General features: G+C 47.5%; 1 protein-coding gene and 1 long non-coding RNA gene across 4 annotated transcripts in view; one reads left to right on the top strand and one right to left on the bottom strand.

Annotated features, from left to right (window-relative positions):
- LOC125152654 (uncharacterized) overlaps positions 1–7,429 on the bottom strand; it is a 28,814-nt gene extending 21,385 nt beyond the window's left edge. For both annotated transcript variants that reach the window (XR_007147259.1, XR_007147260.1), the window contains exon 1: positions 6,478–7,429. This is a non-coding gene — a long non-coding RNA (uncharacterized LOC125152654). The remainder of the gene's footprint in view (positions 1–6,477) is intronic.
- A 189-nt stretch (positions 7,430–7,618) lies between these two features.
- PDP2 (pyruvate dehydrogenase phosphatase catalytic subunit 2) lies at positions 7,619–14,798 on the top strand. Of its 2 annotated transcripts, none has more exons than XM_047837095.1 (2): positions 7,619–7,727; positions 9,853–14,798. In XM_047837095.1, exon 2 carries the CDS (start codon positions 9,907–9,909, stop codon positions 11,497–11,499), a length of 1,593 nt encoding a protein of 530 aa, XP_047693051.1. In that variant the 5' UTR covers positions 7,619–7,727; positions 9,853–9,906; the 3' UTR covers positions 11,500–14,798. The 2 variants fall into 2 exon arrangements, with proteins under 2 accessions (XP_047693051.1, XP_047693052.1); XM_047837096.1 differs by lacking the exon at positions 7,619–7,727 and adding an exon at positions 7,905–8,012.
- The last annotated feature ends 1,677 nt before the right edge of the window (positions 14,799–16,475 follow it).

Genomic DNA, 16,475 nt, shown 5'->3' with positions numbered 1-16,475 from the left:
TGTACCACAAGTCTAGGGGACAAAAGAGGAGGCCATCTGGAGGTCAAAGAACCACAGGGAGGGGCACCTGAGTAGGGCACAGGGTCGAGGGTTGGGCAGAGCCTGAAGGAAGTAAGGGCCCAGGTGACAGAACTAACGGGGGACTATAAGGTAGATCCTCTCCGTAGGCAGCTCCTGAGGGAGTAGGTCGGTCCTAAAGATGGAGGGTTGCAGATCCTCTGTGGACTTTGCTACCTATCATTGAGTCTTCCTTCGGAGGAGGCCACAGGACCTACACTTTCCTGGGCCCTGCATGGATACCTGCTCAACTACTCTGAGCCCCCTCAGGAACTGCACCTCCTAACAGACATAGGGGACCCCATCAGCTGCAGCCCCAATGGGGGCCTCCATGAGCTGAAAACCCATCTAAGCCACACACTGAAAGGATTATGGGGCCTTCACATATGTAATTAAATATAAGAACAGTCCAAGATGATACTAAACTGATAGGTAACTATAAGGAAGGTAAACATAATTCTGATTTCTCTCATCACACTTTTATTTTAATAAAATATGAACTAACCGATTATTTTAAGGCACCTTCCTTTGGACTCCCTGAGAACATGCTCCATGTGCCTGTGGCATGACCCACCAGTGAACACAATCCGTGAATTGTGTTTTTTTTTTCATGAATTGACTCAATTAACTCATTTCCTGAATTGACCCAAGACCTTTTGAAGTGGGTACCATTCTTATTCCCATTTTGCCGATGAGATACTGAGGATCAGATTGAGATACTTGCTCCAGGTCACATAGTTGGAGCTGGGGCCAGATTGGCCTGCCTTGGAGCCAAGCCTATGCCACCACTCTCCGGGCCCCTTGAAAGGCATTAGTCGGTCTTCCCACTAATGACAGTATCACAATAAGCAATGTGGAACGATGCATACAAGTGTGCACACACACACACACACACACACACACACACACACACACACTCCCTCCACCAGCTCTAGGCAGTGAGATGCTCAGGCGCTTCCTGCAGTGTATTTACGCCCCCTTGTGGCCACGTGTGAGCCTGTAGCTTGGTCTCTGGTCCATCTTCGTATTCACTAGCAAGAGCCCAGCCTAGCCAAGCTAGGAAAGAACCCTTGCCCAGCCGGTTACCACTTGTCAAAATATTTAAAATATTTTTGCTGCTGTTTGTGTTCCTGCTTTGCTTGACACCCTAAGCTCTTGCTTCTTCTGCTGTCCAGGGCCTCCAGTGCTGGGTGAAGCTGGGTGAACTTGTCAGTGCCACTGAGCACCACTGGGCTCTTGGGGAAAGGGCATGTGGAGGCCTGAGGTAATGGCCCCACTGTTTGCCAAAGGTATGGAGGATGGGGAGGGCATTCCGGGAAGGGGGGGAACAGCAGGGGCTTTGCCCTGGGAATCGACAGTAAGTGTGAAAATAAAAGGCTGAATTAAATTTGACCCAGTCTCCATCATAGCCTGGGGATGGGGGTGCCCTGATTACATTGACAGGTCCTAGTTCTTCAGACAGAAATAGCTTCAGAGCCAAGAAAGGAGGACAGCCCTGCTTCAGCACCCTCACATACTCCTTTCTGCCCCCATTCTGTAGTCACTATACAGCTAGGAGGAGGGATATGCCCCCACAACATACATGGGAATGGCTGCCCCCATTCAGCAGATGGAGATACAGAGGCTCTAAATTTGACTGAGGTCCGTTGCCCAAGTCATGCATCCGGTTAATGACAGCACTGGGGTTCTCATGTCTGCCTGACCCGCAGTCCAGCCTCTGAAACCACCACATTACATGGGGTGCTTTGTGCTCTAGCAGGAGGCTTTTGTCTTTTGGAAAGAAATGCTCAAGAGGGGCCTGGATGGCTCAGTTTGTTAAGCATCTGACTTCGGCTCAGGTCATGATCTCACAGTTCAGGATTTCAAGCTCCAAGTCAGATTCTGCGCTGACAGCTCAGAGCCTGGAGCTTTGGATTTTGGATTTGTGTGCTTTGGATTTTGTGTCTCCCTCTCTTTCTCTCTCTCTCTGCCCCTCCCCAACTTGTGTGTACGCTCTCTCTCTCTCTCTCTCTCAAAAACAAATAAGTAAATTAGAAAAATTAAGAGGGTAACTGTCTTCCCTCAGGAGAACTCTTCCTCTGGCTTCAGAGAAGCTCAAATTGGCCCCTCAGGCTATTAAATGTGGAAAGTTTCTAGAAGAGTGGCTTGGAAGTGAGTCCAGAGAGTAGGACCCAGACTCTTCTTAGCCACAAGCTTAAAGTGGAACCCCCAGGAACCTGGTGAAGTCAGTACAGGTTTCTGGACTTTATTTTGTGCTTCGGATATATGGGCATCTCATGAAGTACATGGGTTCTGTTAGATGGGATTTTAGAGCAAAAAGGAGGTTCATGGGGAAATGTTTGGAATTGCTGCAATAAAGTTGGATGAATTCCTTTTACTGCACCATTTCTCAGGGCCTTAACTAAGTTGTTCATTGTGAATCTCTTCCAGGGGTGGGTAGTAGAGACATGGTTCTTTTCTCTCAAAACATTTTCTGGGATGGTGCTCCATGGAGCACACTTTCAGAAGGCATGGGTGAGATGATCTCAAGTTCTTTCCAGCTCTGGCCCAAGGGTTGGAGATGGGGCAGGCAGCCCTGGCCATAAAATTCAAGCCCTTCCCTTGGTTCACAAGGTGAAGACCTTTGTCCTTACCGTTCTCTCTCCATGGAATGCTCTTTCCCAGATAGGCCAGGCTCACTCTCTAACTTCCTTCAGATCTCTCTCCAAAGCCTATCTTATCAGAGGAACCTTCCCTGATTTCCGGACATAAAATAGCCCTCTGGTCCCCACCCCTCTCCCTAGCTGCCTCCCTTGCCCCAGAACAGCCCACTCTGCCTTCTTCTCTCCCACTCTTAGGTGTTAGTGTGTGGGACAGACATTATTGGGGGTTTTCCTGGTTATTAAATACATGCTGCATGTTAAAAAAGAAAAAAAAGCATATAAAGAAATACATGGAAAAGGAAAGAATGTAAAAGTTTCATGACCCAGAGATAAGCATTGTTAACTGTCGGCATGTGTCCTGCTAGATTTTTCTTTGCACGCAAAGAGGCATGCACAAAGGAAAAAAGAGGAGAAGAAATGCATACATGAAATATCGTTATTATCAAAACCAAACTCTCTTTTGTAATCTGGTTTTTCATTTGATGTTCTGTTCTGTCCTAATAGCTCCTTCCTGGCCTTTCCAACCCCACATTTGGCATCTTGTTGGATGCTGGGGACAATTGCTTAGGTGACACTGCACCCCCCACCCCTGAACCTAGCTCACTGTGTTCTCTGGTCGCTCAAGGAGTTGCCCCTGGGCCTGAAAAGGGTGCTCCAGGTACCGGGAGTGGGACCTCCACAGGGATGGCACACAGCAGCAAGCTGGGCACCCTCAGTTTCTTGGACAATGTCATAGGGTAGCACAAGCCACGCCACAGGACCACTGCTTGCTGACTGAACCTATTCCATACCCTGCAGCTTCAAGAGGAAGCAAGAAAACCATGCGCCTCCAGGGGCTCCAGGGCTGTCTTCCAACTTCCTCTTGCCTCCTCTTACCCACACCAGACCCCTTGAGCTGTTCTTCTGCTCCATTCCCAATTTACTTTCAAGAAAGAATATGAGTCATAGGAAACTTGGAGTGCTAGTGACAAGTACAAGGCCCACAAAATTGCCCCTTCCAAGCAAGGAGCTCTACAGAGGCTCAGAGAGAGGAAGTAAGTGACTGGGCCAGGATCACACAGCAAGTAAGTGCCAGAACTGGGTCTTAGGCTTGGGACTTGAGGACGATGGAAAATTCTGGGCCTGCCAGTGGTTAAGTCTGAGTAGAGACAGCTGTAGGATGATGGTGGAAAAGGGAATAATTATTTTGGGGTCACAGGGGAAGACCTCTGGCCTACATCATCAGAGCCTTGGGTGCAGCTGATCTGTCAAACAGGTGAAAGACATTGATCTGCGTTTGGAGAAGCGTTAAAGAGACTGAAACACAGGTTGTATTTCCCCCAAAGGGTCTGCCCATCCTCCTCTAGTGAAGGGAAATCTTTAGCTTTGGCTCTATGAGCTAGGAGCTTAACACAACCACTTTGAGGCTTCCTAATTGCCCGCAAGCTCTGTTGCTTCAGAGCAGGTTTGAGAGGAGGGCTGAGACAAGATTTGTGTTTTTTAAAAATTCCCATGGGGCACCTGGGTGGTTTAGTCGGTTAAGCTCAGTCATGATCTTGTAGTTCATGAGTTCGAGCCCCGAGTCAGGTTCTGTGCTGACAGCTCAGAGCCTGGAGCCTGCTTCCGATTCTGTGTCTCGCTCTCTCTCTGCCCCTTCCCTACTCACACTCTGTCTCTTTCTGTCTCTTAAAAAATAGGGGCGCCTGGGTGGCGCAGTCGGTTAAGCGTCCGACTTCAGCCAGGTCACGATCTCGCGGTCCGGGAGTTCGAGCCCCGCGTCAGGCTCTGGGCTGATGGCTCAGAGCCTGGAGCCTGTTTCCGATTCTGTGTTTCCCTCTCTCTCTGCCCCTCCCCCGTTCATGCTCTATCTCTCTCTGTCCCAAAAATAAATAAACGTTGAGAAAAAATTTAAAAAAAAAAATAAAAATTAAAAAAAAATAAATACAACATTAAAAAAAAATTCCCAAGCCTTTGTCACTATCATCCTCAAGACTTGTGAAATATGTCCTTGAGGTTGCTGCTCTGCAGGGAATGGTTACCGTTACCATTCCCTCTGAAGGAAAAGGGGCCCTGGGGAGGCGGGGGGGGGTGCGTACACACACGTGTGTCCATGTGCATGGTCAATGCAGGAGGAGACAGTGCCAGGAAAAGTCACCTGTTTGGCCAGAGGTGGTGAAGTTGAATTACTTGATTTAGGATGACACTGGTCTGTGAGACGACTGTCGGAGGGCACAGATGTGCTCAGATCAGCAGGAAGGCTTTTCTGGATTTATTCAGTTGCACTGGGGAGCACTAAGGTCACAGAACTGCTCCAAGGGGAAGCATGTCTGCTCGGCCACAAAGAAAGATATCTGGGGTTTTTACAAACTCTTACAGATATCGGGCCTAGATGTATAGTTTTGACAGTTGGACAAAAAGCTATCTGCTACTCTCTCAGTTCCTCCTGACACAAGATAATCTTAGATCCAGCTTTCCTAACATTCCACGGAAGCCCCTATTTGTATGGCTATAAAATCAGGGAATTTTGCCAGAATCATCCAAGGGATCTAACTCCCTACTCCGGTTAGGCCTGTGGCTGTTTTTTAAAATATAGTTTTGCTGCTGCTGCTGCTGCTGCTTCTCTCCCTCTTCCTCCTCTTTCTTCTTCTGGATTATACAAGAAATGCCAGATGGAGTAATATATGTGTATGTTTACTGTAGAAAATTTCTCTTTCTCTCTCTCTCTCTCTCTCTCTGCCCCTCACTCATTTGCACCCTCTTTCTCTCTCAAAAGAAAAGAAAAAGAAAATTTCTAATGTTTACCTTTGACTGTCTATTTAGGGTAAATTAAAGTAAGTAGAATTGGAGCACCTGGGTGGTTGTGTCAGTTAAGCTGTCTAACTTCAGCTCAGGTCATGATCTCAAGGTTTATGGGTTTGAACGCCGAGTAGGGCTCTGTGCTGACAGCTCAGACCCTGAGCTTGCTTCAGATTCTATGTCTCCCTCTCTCTCTGTTCCTCCCCCGCTAATGCTCTCTGTCTCAAAAATAAATAAAACACATTAAAAAAAAAGAAGTAGAATTAGCGGATCAAAAATCTGTCCATTGGGTAGCCTCAATTTACACTCCTACCTGCCCAGAAGGCAATGCCTACTCACCAACATGAAGTACTAATCTGTTTTAATGATTGTCAGGTTGTTTGACAAAAACCAGTACCTTGTTTTAATTCTTATTTGCTTGGTTTTGACTGAGGCTGAATCTTTTTAAATTTCCTCAGAAAATGACAGCTGAGCTGCTGCTTTTCCTTTCTTAAGGAGAGATCAGACCTTTTCCTTCATTTTTCTTCTTTTAAGACCTTGAGACAAGAAGCACTGGGAGACTGGCTGGGGTTCTTGGGCTAGCCATCATATGTTGGTGACTGAGCTAGCTACAGCCTCTAAACGAAAGCTCCAGTGCACACAAAATCCTCAAAGATACATTTTTACTTTGGAATTGTTGTGTGTGGTAACTTAAAAAAAACTCTGTGGTTTCAGACTTAGCAGGGTGATGTAATTTCTCTCAGGAAAGTGTGGTGGGGGCAGCCATCTGCGTGCCTCCAGTAGTCACCTCAGGCACCCATAAATGCCTGCAGATGAAGTGATTAAACTGTGCTGACTCTGTCCTTAAGGATGACCCTTTGTCACCCCAAATGAACTATCTATACAAAACCTAAAAATAAAACTTATGCCCATTTATTTAGAATGCCTTAGAGTTATCTTTACTTTCAGTCTGAAACAGCCTTCTCAATATCCAGGAAGAGAGATATCGCAAATTCTGACTTACCAGAAAACTTCCTGAAAGGGCCAAGGGTGAGTGGCAGTATAAACGTCAAACCAGATGCAAGTCTGACAGGAGCGGTATTATGGCAGGCATGTCCTCGGGTCCAGGTGGGCTGGCCAGGCTCTCCAGGTAAACCAGTGTGTCTCGCTTCCAGAAGACTACATTCTCAGGGCTCCAAGTGGCATTTCTGGTCTCTGCCTCCAGGGAAGGACTGTACTTGCCTTACGATAATAAGCAAGCAGGGGATAACTGGAATCCCACAATACGAGGGACTGAGGGGTTATCTGGTGTCTTGGTTCTCAGTCTTTCTCAACCTACCAACCGGTAACCATTTCTAGTAACTGTCAGTGGTCAGATCAATATAAATGTCTTTTGAAGGCCCGACGGCCCCTGGGAACCAATGAAAACTTTAGAGCAGGAGTTTGAGTTTTAGAAGGGTCACTGCCTGTTCCGTACAGGAAGAGCAGCTGAGTCGTAAAGTGAACGTAGGGAGACCAGATGAGAGGATTGGAATTGGGTAGCTGGAGGCAAATGTGTGGATTGCAGAGATACTCGGGAGATAAGATTAGCAGGATTAGATAACAGGAGAGGGGCTGGAAAGAGGGAGCAGTTAAGACTCCCAGGATTCTGGTTTAGGCTATCTGGGAAGATGGTGGGGCCATTATTGGGTTAGGGTAGGAGAGGAAGGGCGAGTTTGGTAGGAAGGTGAGTTCTGAGCGAGATGTGTTCGAGGCGTACATAGGGCCTCCAAAGGGAGGCGTCCAAGTGGTTGAACACAAGGCTGTGACGCTTGGGAGAGAGGTCTGGATTTGGTGGGCAAAGCAAAGGAGAGGAAACCGTGCGGCATTACCAACAGTAAAGAATTGGAGAGGATGCTGGGTTTGGGGTGTGCAGAGTGTGGGCCATCACGTGGCGGGGTAGCTCGGTCCCTGATTGCCTGGTCGCGTAGCCGGGAACTCTGCTCACCCACGGTCGGCGCCCAGAAGGGTGCGGATGGGTGGGGAGGAACTGGATTTAGCTCCTCCCGCCCTGCCTACCCTGTCGTCCTCCTCAGCCATTGGGTAATTCTTCTGTCCGTCAAAGGCCCGCCTCCGCAGGTGAACCAATAAGAGCTGGAGAGAGGATGCTTCCTTCTCCATCTGGATCTGCACAAGGGGACGCTTCAAGGAGGTGAGGCGGGAGTGGCGGCTACCGCAGCACTGTGCGCAGGCGTGGAACTGACGGGACGGACCCGGTGGCAGTGGCGCAAGCTGGTGAGTGGGGAGCGAGGGTCCAAGGTAGGGAAGGGAGCGATCGCAGGATGGGGACCCCTCCAGCCCCGCCGGGCGTCCCCGGAGCCCAGCCCTTTGCGGCCGTCAGAATCGGTTCAGATGATGAGGTGGAAAGCGGAGGTGAGGTGAAATGAGGTGAGGGGGCGGGCCCGCAGTCACGGTCACCCCACCGCGCGCACGCGCCACGTGGGCTCTCGGACTCTCCAAGGACCCTTGGCTTCGGACCCCGGCACACGCACTAGCTGCGTTAGCCCTTGGAGCACCCCTGTGAGTTCGGCGCCTCGACTGAATTTCCCTATTTTACAGGCTGGGAAGCTGGAGCTCAGGGATGTGGCCGCGCCGGGGTATGGGCGCGATCGGGCTTGATAGACTCCCGAGACCGCACTCTTATCTATGAGGCTGTGGGGCAGAGACTTGAACTTGGGACCTGTGTTTTCTTCAGGGACGCGAAATTGTTTGGGTCCCGGCTGCGGCGGACCAACTTGCGTACGGCACTGCTCCCTGATTTCTCTGCAGGGCCCTGGAGGGTGGGAGGTGCCAGGCGGCCTCTGTGGGCGTTGACCTACCGCTCCTGCCCCAAGTTCAGCGGGGTGGTCTGGCGGGGAGGAGCACGGTCCTCAGTTCTGAGAGTTCCCAGTGCCCCAACAGGCAAACTGGCAGAGGGCAGGTCTCCTGAACGAAATCCGAAAACACGTGGGAAACGCTCCTCTTAGGTCACCCGGGAAAATAGAAAATAGAGCATGTTTGTTTGTTTGTTTGTTTGTTTTGCTTTGCTTTTTGTCTAAGAAGAGGTATCCTCAGCGTCTGTTGAAGGTGGTAGGAAACTGTTCCCTTCATGTCCTTGTGGAGGCAGATGTGAACATTTTGGAGATCAGTTTGGCATTATGAGTCTACACTCTCTGACCTACTGATTCCTCCTTTGGGAAATAAGTAGATTAAAACCTAAGTAGGGAAAAGGTTGGTGCATAAGGCCTTGCAATTTGGTGTTTTATCCATAGCCAGTAGAAACGACTTCTAAATCTACAACAATAGAGAACAGTTAAGGAAATTGAGATTGTTTATGCCAAAATAGGGTAGTACACATCCCTGAAATGTCTTTATCGTGAATAAAATGCTTAAAAGAAAAAAAAAAAAACAAAACAGATTGTAAGTTGTGGTTTCAGTTGTATAAAAATGTATACAGAGTGACCAGAGGAGTCACTTAATGATAAAAGTATAACTACCTTTTTGGAGCAGAAGGGTCATATTTCATTGAATCCTCACAAAACCTTATAAGACGGGTATTCCCATCCCCCTGACAGACCGCTGGAGCTCAGGCAAGTGAAGCAGTGTGTCTGATGTTAGACAGCTGGTGTCACACCTGGTGTGCTATTGGGCCTTTGGAAATGCTGCATCTAGCCAGTATTTGAGGACCTGTTGCATGTTGTATGGGGCTGGAGAGCCACCGGTGAGTAAGGGTTCCTGAATTCATGGAGCGTATAGACTAGTGGAGAAGCAGATAGATATTTAAATAAACACTTACAGTCTGTTGGGGAAAGCGAACATGGGAGCTAGACACTGGGCTTTGGCAAGGGAAAGATTTGGGAAGGAAAATAGAAAGGGGCCCCTGGGTCGGCTGTGAGCAATGAGTGAGTTCTGTGGGGAAGCCTTCAGTGGCTCTGTATGAATGGAGAGCATATAAAAATCCCGTTTTTCTCATTTTCTGAAATGTTATTTATGCGTTGTAATGGGAGGTAGGGAGACTTGCTTAAGTATTTTGAATTTGGTCAACTGTTTGACTATTTAAAAAAATTTTTTTTTTTTTTTGAGAGAGAGAGCTCAAAGAGAGAGAGAGCACAAGCAGGGGAGGGGCAGAAAGAGAGCGGGGGGATGAAGGATCCAAAGCAGGCTCCTCATTGACAGCAGAGAACCCGAAATCAGGAATTCAGGGTCAGAACCATAAGATCACGACCTAAGCCGAAGCCAGTCACTTAACCCACAGAACCACCCAACTCTTTTAAGGTTTATCTTAAAACACTTTTGTTCAGAATAGTAGCAAAATAAATGTTTTCAGAAGTCTGTTTTTAAGAAATTAAATTTGAATTTTCTTCAACTCTTTAATTTTCAGGTTTAAAGAAAGGCCCTTTTGCGGAAGGAACACATTTGCTGGTATCGCTGCACAATGTCAAGTACTTTGCCCTTCTGGATCTTAAATTCTGCAAGGAACAGCATTGCCACGTTACAAGGGGGCAGACGTTTGTATTCAAGGTGTGCCTCAAATAGAAATAAATCAAGATGGAGACTCTTTTCCCAGGGACCAGGCACCCTGAAGAGCAGTGCCCCGTGCAGTGGCTTTGCCCTGCAGAAAGCCTACAGACACACATCAACAGAGGAAGACGATTTCCACTTGCAACTCAGCCCTGAGCAGGTGAATGAAGTGCTGCGAGCCGGTGAGTCGGCTCAGAAGATCCTCGACCTCGTCAGTGGAGCCCCAAATTCAGTGTTACGGTTTGAGAGCAACCAACTGGCTGCCAATTCCCCAGTGGAGGACCGGCGAGGTGTGGCTTCCTGCCTGCAGACCAGCGGGCTGATGTTTGGCATCTTCGATGGACATGGTGGCCATGCATGTGCTCAAGCAGTGAGCGAGAGGCTCTTCTACTATGTGGCGGTGTCGCTGATGTCCCAGCAGACCCTGGAGCGGATGGAGGGAGCCATGGAAAGCATGAAGCCCCTGATGCCCATCCTGCAATGGCTCAAGCACCCAGGGGACAGTATCTACAAGGATGTCACGTCAGTGCACCTTGATCACCTCCGTGTCTACTGGCAGGAACTGCTTGACCTGCACATGGAAATGGGACTCAACATTAAGGAAGCATTAATGTATTCCTTCCAGAGACTGGATTCTGACATCTCGCTGGAAGTCCAGGCCCCCCTGGAAGATGAGATGACGAGGAACCTTTCACTCCAGGTGGCCTTCTCTGGGGCTACAGCTTGCATGGCCCATGTTGATGGAGTTCACTTGCACGTGGCAAACGCTGGTGACTGTCGGGCCATCCTTGGGGTCCAGGAGGACAATGGCATGTGGTCTTGTCTGCCCCTCACACGCGACCACAACGCCTGGAACCAAGCTGAGCTGTCACGGCTAAAGAGGGAGCACCCTGAATCAGAGGACAGGACAGTCATTGTGGACAACAGGCTGCTGGGCGTGCTCATGCCCTGCAGGGCCTTCGGGGATGTCCAGCTGAAGTGGAGTAAAGAGCTGCAGCGCAGTGTCCTGGAGAGGGGCTTTGACACCGAGGCCCTCAACATTTACCAGTTCACCCCCCCACACTACCACACTCCACCCTACCTGACTGCTGAGCCTGAGGTCACCTACCACCGGCTGAGGCCCCAGGATAAGTTCCTTGTATTGGCCTCAGATGGCCTGTGGGACGTGCTGGACAATGAGGATGTGGTGAGGCTGGTGGTGGAGCACCTGGCAGAAGCAAGTCGGCACAAGCCGGACCTGGCCCAGAGACCCGCCAACCTAGGACTCATGCAGAGCCTGCTGCAGCAGAGGAGAACCCAGGGGCTGCGCGCGGCCGACCAAAATGCAGCCACGCGTCTGATCAGACACGCCATAGGGAGCAATGAGTATGGGGAGATGGAACCGGAGCGGCTAACAGCGATGCTGACTTTGCCAGAGGACTTGGCGAGGATGTACAGGGATGACATCACTGTCACCGTGGTGTATTTTAACTCAGACTCAATTGACGCATATTACAAAGGGGGTTAAGAGTGTCCCGTATTGCCAAGGTTAACTTAAATGCTTTTCTAAGACATTTTCACTTACTCTTAAACTGGCTATTCAGACCTTACTGTTAAAAAGGCAGGCCGAGGTAGCTGGGCTTAATAGACTGACATGAGGAAAAGCCAGGCTTGGTTTAAAAACGGTAGCAGTGATTTCATGCCACAGTGTGTTTTGGTCACCGCTTCTGCATAGAGAGGGCAGAGCATTGAGAGCATAGAATTGGCTTGGGCCCCTAGCCAAAGTCCTTTTATAAAGACGCTGTTGTCGTTAAGCCATCGTCAGCCTGAGCCTTCAAAGGGTAAATGTAATCATCGTCCTAAGACTATGAAGAACCTCAGGATTTCCTGATGTTGTGCAGAATCTGCAAACTTGGTAGTTTTCCTCAATTTACAATCGTGGACTTATTTTTAAATTACTAAGACCTAGGTTTACAGAGAATACTCTTTTCTATGCAATATTCTAACTTTTTTGTGTGATTATACTTGTGAAAACATTTTGTGATGCTGCATCCTGGTGTGTTTTTGTTTATGTTAAAACAGTCCTCAAACTTGCAAACAGGCCTGCTGTAAGCATGCTTGGAATGATTTGTCTTGGTTTTCAGCTGAGAGTGAGAGGGGCGAGGCCTCTGGACCAGCTGATGAATTGACTCGTGCCACTTGTGATACCTTCCACTGTGTCCCACCCCTTGAACCTTGAGCCACACTAGGAGGTAACTTCTATCTAAGCCTTAACTCCTCGCCCTCCCGGCATTAATAAAATATGCTCCAGGGCTTAGCCTCTGTGGGGCTATTTATAGCACTTAGCCTTTCTGATTATACCTCTCAAACGTTCTTCTGTTCATTCCACCTAATATTCCTACCTCTGCTCTGCCAAACTCCCTCACTCTACTGCTACTGACTATATGCACGCAATATTGTCCGGAAAGAAGGCTCCCTCTTCAAATGGTTATAGGGGAGGAGAAAATGCGATCGTGTAATATGGTAGTTGTGACAGATGTGCAGGCAGGACTGGCTTATGCGGTGGATTATGGACCTAAGATTCAGCCCAAATCTGGACAGGTGAAAACATGAAGAGCTTGAGAAGTCATTAACCAGGGCTGCCTGTCTGTGTCCTGAGAGGCAGTGGGGAAGAAGGAGTGAGATTTGTCAGACGGGATGCTTGCCCTAAGACTGTGGGATAAACCGCCATGGCTTCTCCTCAGGAGCCAGACCATATTTAGTATAGGAGTTGGAGCAAAAATAAAACTGCAACCTGTAATGGCTTCTGTGGGCAGCACAGTCTTTGTGTTTATTTCAAATTAAACCATGTGGATCCTTTTTGGGGGAAAGAATGTCGTGTTCTCGTGAAATGCTGCAGCATTTACACAACAGGAAATGTGTCCCTAAATGGAAACACAAATATAATCCCACAAAGCTGACAGTTCTGTCTTCCTGCACTACGTTAGTTGACCCCTCTCCTCCTCTTCCACCTTGTACCATCCACTGAAAGAAAAAAGAAAGTTTGACTTTTCACGTCCCGGTGACACTCATTCAAGTGTTGGAGTGCTTTTAACTCGGGGACATTTCCCTGTTTTCCAGTGCAGCTGTTCAGTGATTGGGCTTCAGCTCCAGTCAGTGCTTAAGCCTTGGTCCTTTTATTCTGAAATCATTAGTGTTCCTTTTGACCTCCTGGATCATAACTGAGAAATAAAACGTGAATGACTGCCATTGTGCTCGCATGAAGGTTTGTTGCTAAAGTTGAAGACTGCTTGTCTGCCATCCTTTGTTCTTTATGTCAGCTAAACCCTGGCACACCGTCGGAGCATTTACGGGGATTACAGAGTGTATGAATCCCGTTTTGGAGCCTAGCAAAGGCCATAAAATGCGTCTGACTCAGTAACTTGCGGGACAGCTGAGAGAATACAGACTTCCCACCTGCTTCTCCAAGCTTATCTGTGTTTTTTCTCTGCCTAATTTATTTCCCGCTTTCTAATTGTAGTATATCGAGATGGAAGAAAAAGCCAGTTTATTGTCTGCCTTTTTCTACTGTGAACTCTGTCAGCTCTTTCCATGAATGCTCCAAGGAGAGTCTCCTGGTTAACCCCCAGCATGTCTGTCTCCTTGACCACAATTCTGATGTCTGTGGCCTCTCTGAGACCTGGGCTACTGCCAGAAGACACTGGAATTTGAGAGGGGGTTGGTGGTACTTGTCAGTCTTCTAAAGCATTTATTATTCCTTTTAGTAAAGATTTCCATATTGAGACATCTAAAATCAACTAAAAAATAAGATTGAACATTTAATATTTTGGATATACCTTGAATAAAGTATGCTTTGGTTCTCTAAATTGCATATAATTTTAGGTAAGAAACTTTGTAATATTGGCATAGTTTAGATATTGTTTTATGTATAAATACCACAGCTCCGCTAACTGGGAATTGGTCAAAATGGTTGAGAAGATGGTATTCGTTTTAAATGCGGGTTAGTAGCCTCAGTCAAGTTACTTAGATTGGGTTTTCTGAACTATTATTTGTAACATTAAAGCTAATTTGTTATATATTAAAAAAAGCGAATGTGTTATAATGAAAATGTGAACTTTGAGGTATGTTAATATATAAACACAGTTTTCCAGAAGTATGATTGGCCTAAAAGGTCTTTAGTATTGGGCACACTGGGTAAAAGTTCAGGCTAAACACAACTGAGCTGGCACCCTTTTAGGCATAAGAGAAATATAAACAGCTTGAACTTGAGTCAGTTAAAGAAGAAAATAATGGATTGTATGGAATAAGAACATGTGTTCAGAATGAATCTGGCTTGACTCTTTCGTCCATCGGTCCCTGGTAACCTATCTTCATTTGACAGTTCTTGGGAGGCCTTGACTTCCCAGATTAAACCAGAGTATCTTGGAACTGAGCCATCCTAGTCTCATCTTAAAGTGGTGCATTTGTCTCTGAACACGACTCCTTCCCCTGGTGGAAAAAGCCCAAGTAGGTTTGGAGCTGGGGTCTAAAGCCTGGTGGTACAGCTGTCATGCAAGCAGCCTCGTGCATCGCCGAGGGGGAAAGGACTGCTGTGCAACCATTTCCCGAGCAGCCTGGAGCTCCGTCCCTTATACTTTGGGCACCTGATGCTGAACTTGCTTCCTGGAAAATAATTTGTTATCAAGCATTTACTTGGACAAATTACTAACCATGTTCTTTAATATTTACTGACATTTGTATTTTAAGCTGTACTCCCATGATCTTATTTGACATTGATTTTCTGACTATTAGAGATATTTAAATGAAACTCGTAAATAAAAGGCAAAATGAAATCTGGTTTCTTTTGGTTTGATATTAATTTCTTTAGGTCTGTAGGGTGCTAGATTACACCAGCCCTTGTTTCACCACCTTTATCTGGCCATGGAAGATTTTAGTCTGTAAGAATCCACCCCGCCAAAGGAGAGGTCTTCTCTGCAAATTTGTGATGGCTGCTGACCACACAGGAAGTGCTCATTGAGTGTTAACTATGTGTGTGAGCACCTGAAATGAAGGAAAAGGAAATTAAGGCTTTTGTTCTAAGGGTCTCCCCACACTCAGTGCCGAGGCCTGCTGGGATTTCATATTTAACTGAGCTTGTGAAACCAGCTTTTGTTAAATGCAGAGCCAGCTTTGGGGAAACGTTCCAGACAGCTACTTCCATAGTGTTGGAGACCCTCTCCACCTCTTCCCACCACCCTCCCCTGCCCCCGCCGCCACACCTGAGCTGTATCTCCCTGCTGCTGGAGAGATAAAGTTCCTAAGGACGGCCTCTATGGGTGCTTCTTAAAATGCAATCCAACTATTAAGTTATTAACACTTTAGGGTGGACTTGAAGAAGAGCAGATTTGAGGGAGGGAAAAGTGGAAAAGGGGATGTCTGAGGTTTGATGAGGATAACAGGAAGAGCTACTTCCCTCTTTTTAATGACATAAAACAAGCCCAGAGACTGAAAAACTTGCCCCTGACATCATGGTAGGGCCAGGATTTGAACTGAGTCCACAGACCATCCACTTGTCCCTATACTGCCCCCTTTAGAAAGGGAACATGATGCATGAAAAATCTTTTCATTGCACAATTTTGGCCCAGGGTGGGTGGGGATGGGATAGAGAAGTAGGTGGTGCTGAAAACAAGCTAGATATACTTAACATATGTGTTCCAATATCCCATCATTTCGGAACACGATAAAAATATAAGGGAAAAAATACAAGGGAAACAGAATTAAATTTTAAAAATTGAGTTCTTTGGGCTCTTTCCAGGGGGAGGAAGTAAATTTATGCTGTTTCTTTCATCTCTATAGATTTTTTGTTTTTATTTTACTTGTTGCTACTCAATGCCCTGAAGTAGTTCCTGTCCTGCTGATTGTAGAATGAGTGAAGAAGGATTGGGGGGAGGGACAGATGGGTGGATGATTAAGGGAGCAGCAGATAAGAGGAACCAGCAAAAGAGAGGTCAGAGGAGTAGCAGGAAAACTGTGAGTGGTGGTGTAAAAGTGAGGAGAGGGGTCAGGAGCTCTGTTACCAGAAAAACTGCGGGTGTGGATAGATGGAAATGAACAAGTGATTTTAAAGGCATTGCTAAGGAGAGGAATTCTCATTTGGGACTCAGGACACAGGATGGGCCTGGCTGCGAGGTGGAGATGATGGGTTGGCTCCGTGACAAGAGGCTGGCTGAGTTGCTGGGATGACCCTTCCTCTGAGACAAAGGTGTGCAGCAGGTAGGGGGATAGGGAACATCATCAAGCCAACATGTCCTTGCCTTTTGGGAGGGTAGAGTATCCATGGGTGGTTCATTTGGCGTTTCCAGGGCTTTGCTAACTCCAAAATGGGCTTTGGCATGGAGGCATGGAGTGGCTGGGCCTTTTCTGAGCTCTGCCTTTTGGCTCACTCGATCCTAAGGATGATGGGAACTCCAATGGGGAGCCCTCGGCTTGGCTGGCACCTCCAGCGCAGGCCCTTTGCTGTGGGAT

This window comes from Prionailurus viverrinus, chromosome E2 (assembly GCF_022837055.1).
Source record: "Prionailurus viverrinus isolate Anna chromosome E2, UM_Priviv_1.0, whole genome shotgun sequence".
NCBI classification, from domain to species: Eukaryota; Metazoa; Chordata; class Mammalia; order Carnivora; family Felidae; genus Prionailurus; species Prionailurus viverrinus.
Note: the sequence above shows the minus strand (reverse complement) of the source record. Positions and strands in the feature narration are given on the sequence as shown.

Bases quoted from the DNA above. Each gene is read 5' to 3' on its own strand.
- PDP2 (XM_047837095.1), top strand. From the start codon at position 9,907: ATGTCAAGTACTTTGCCCTTCTGGATCTTAAATTCTGCAAGGAACAGC.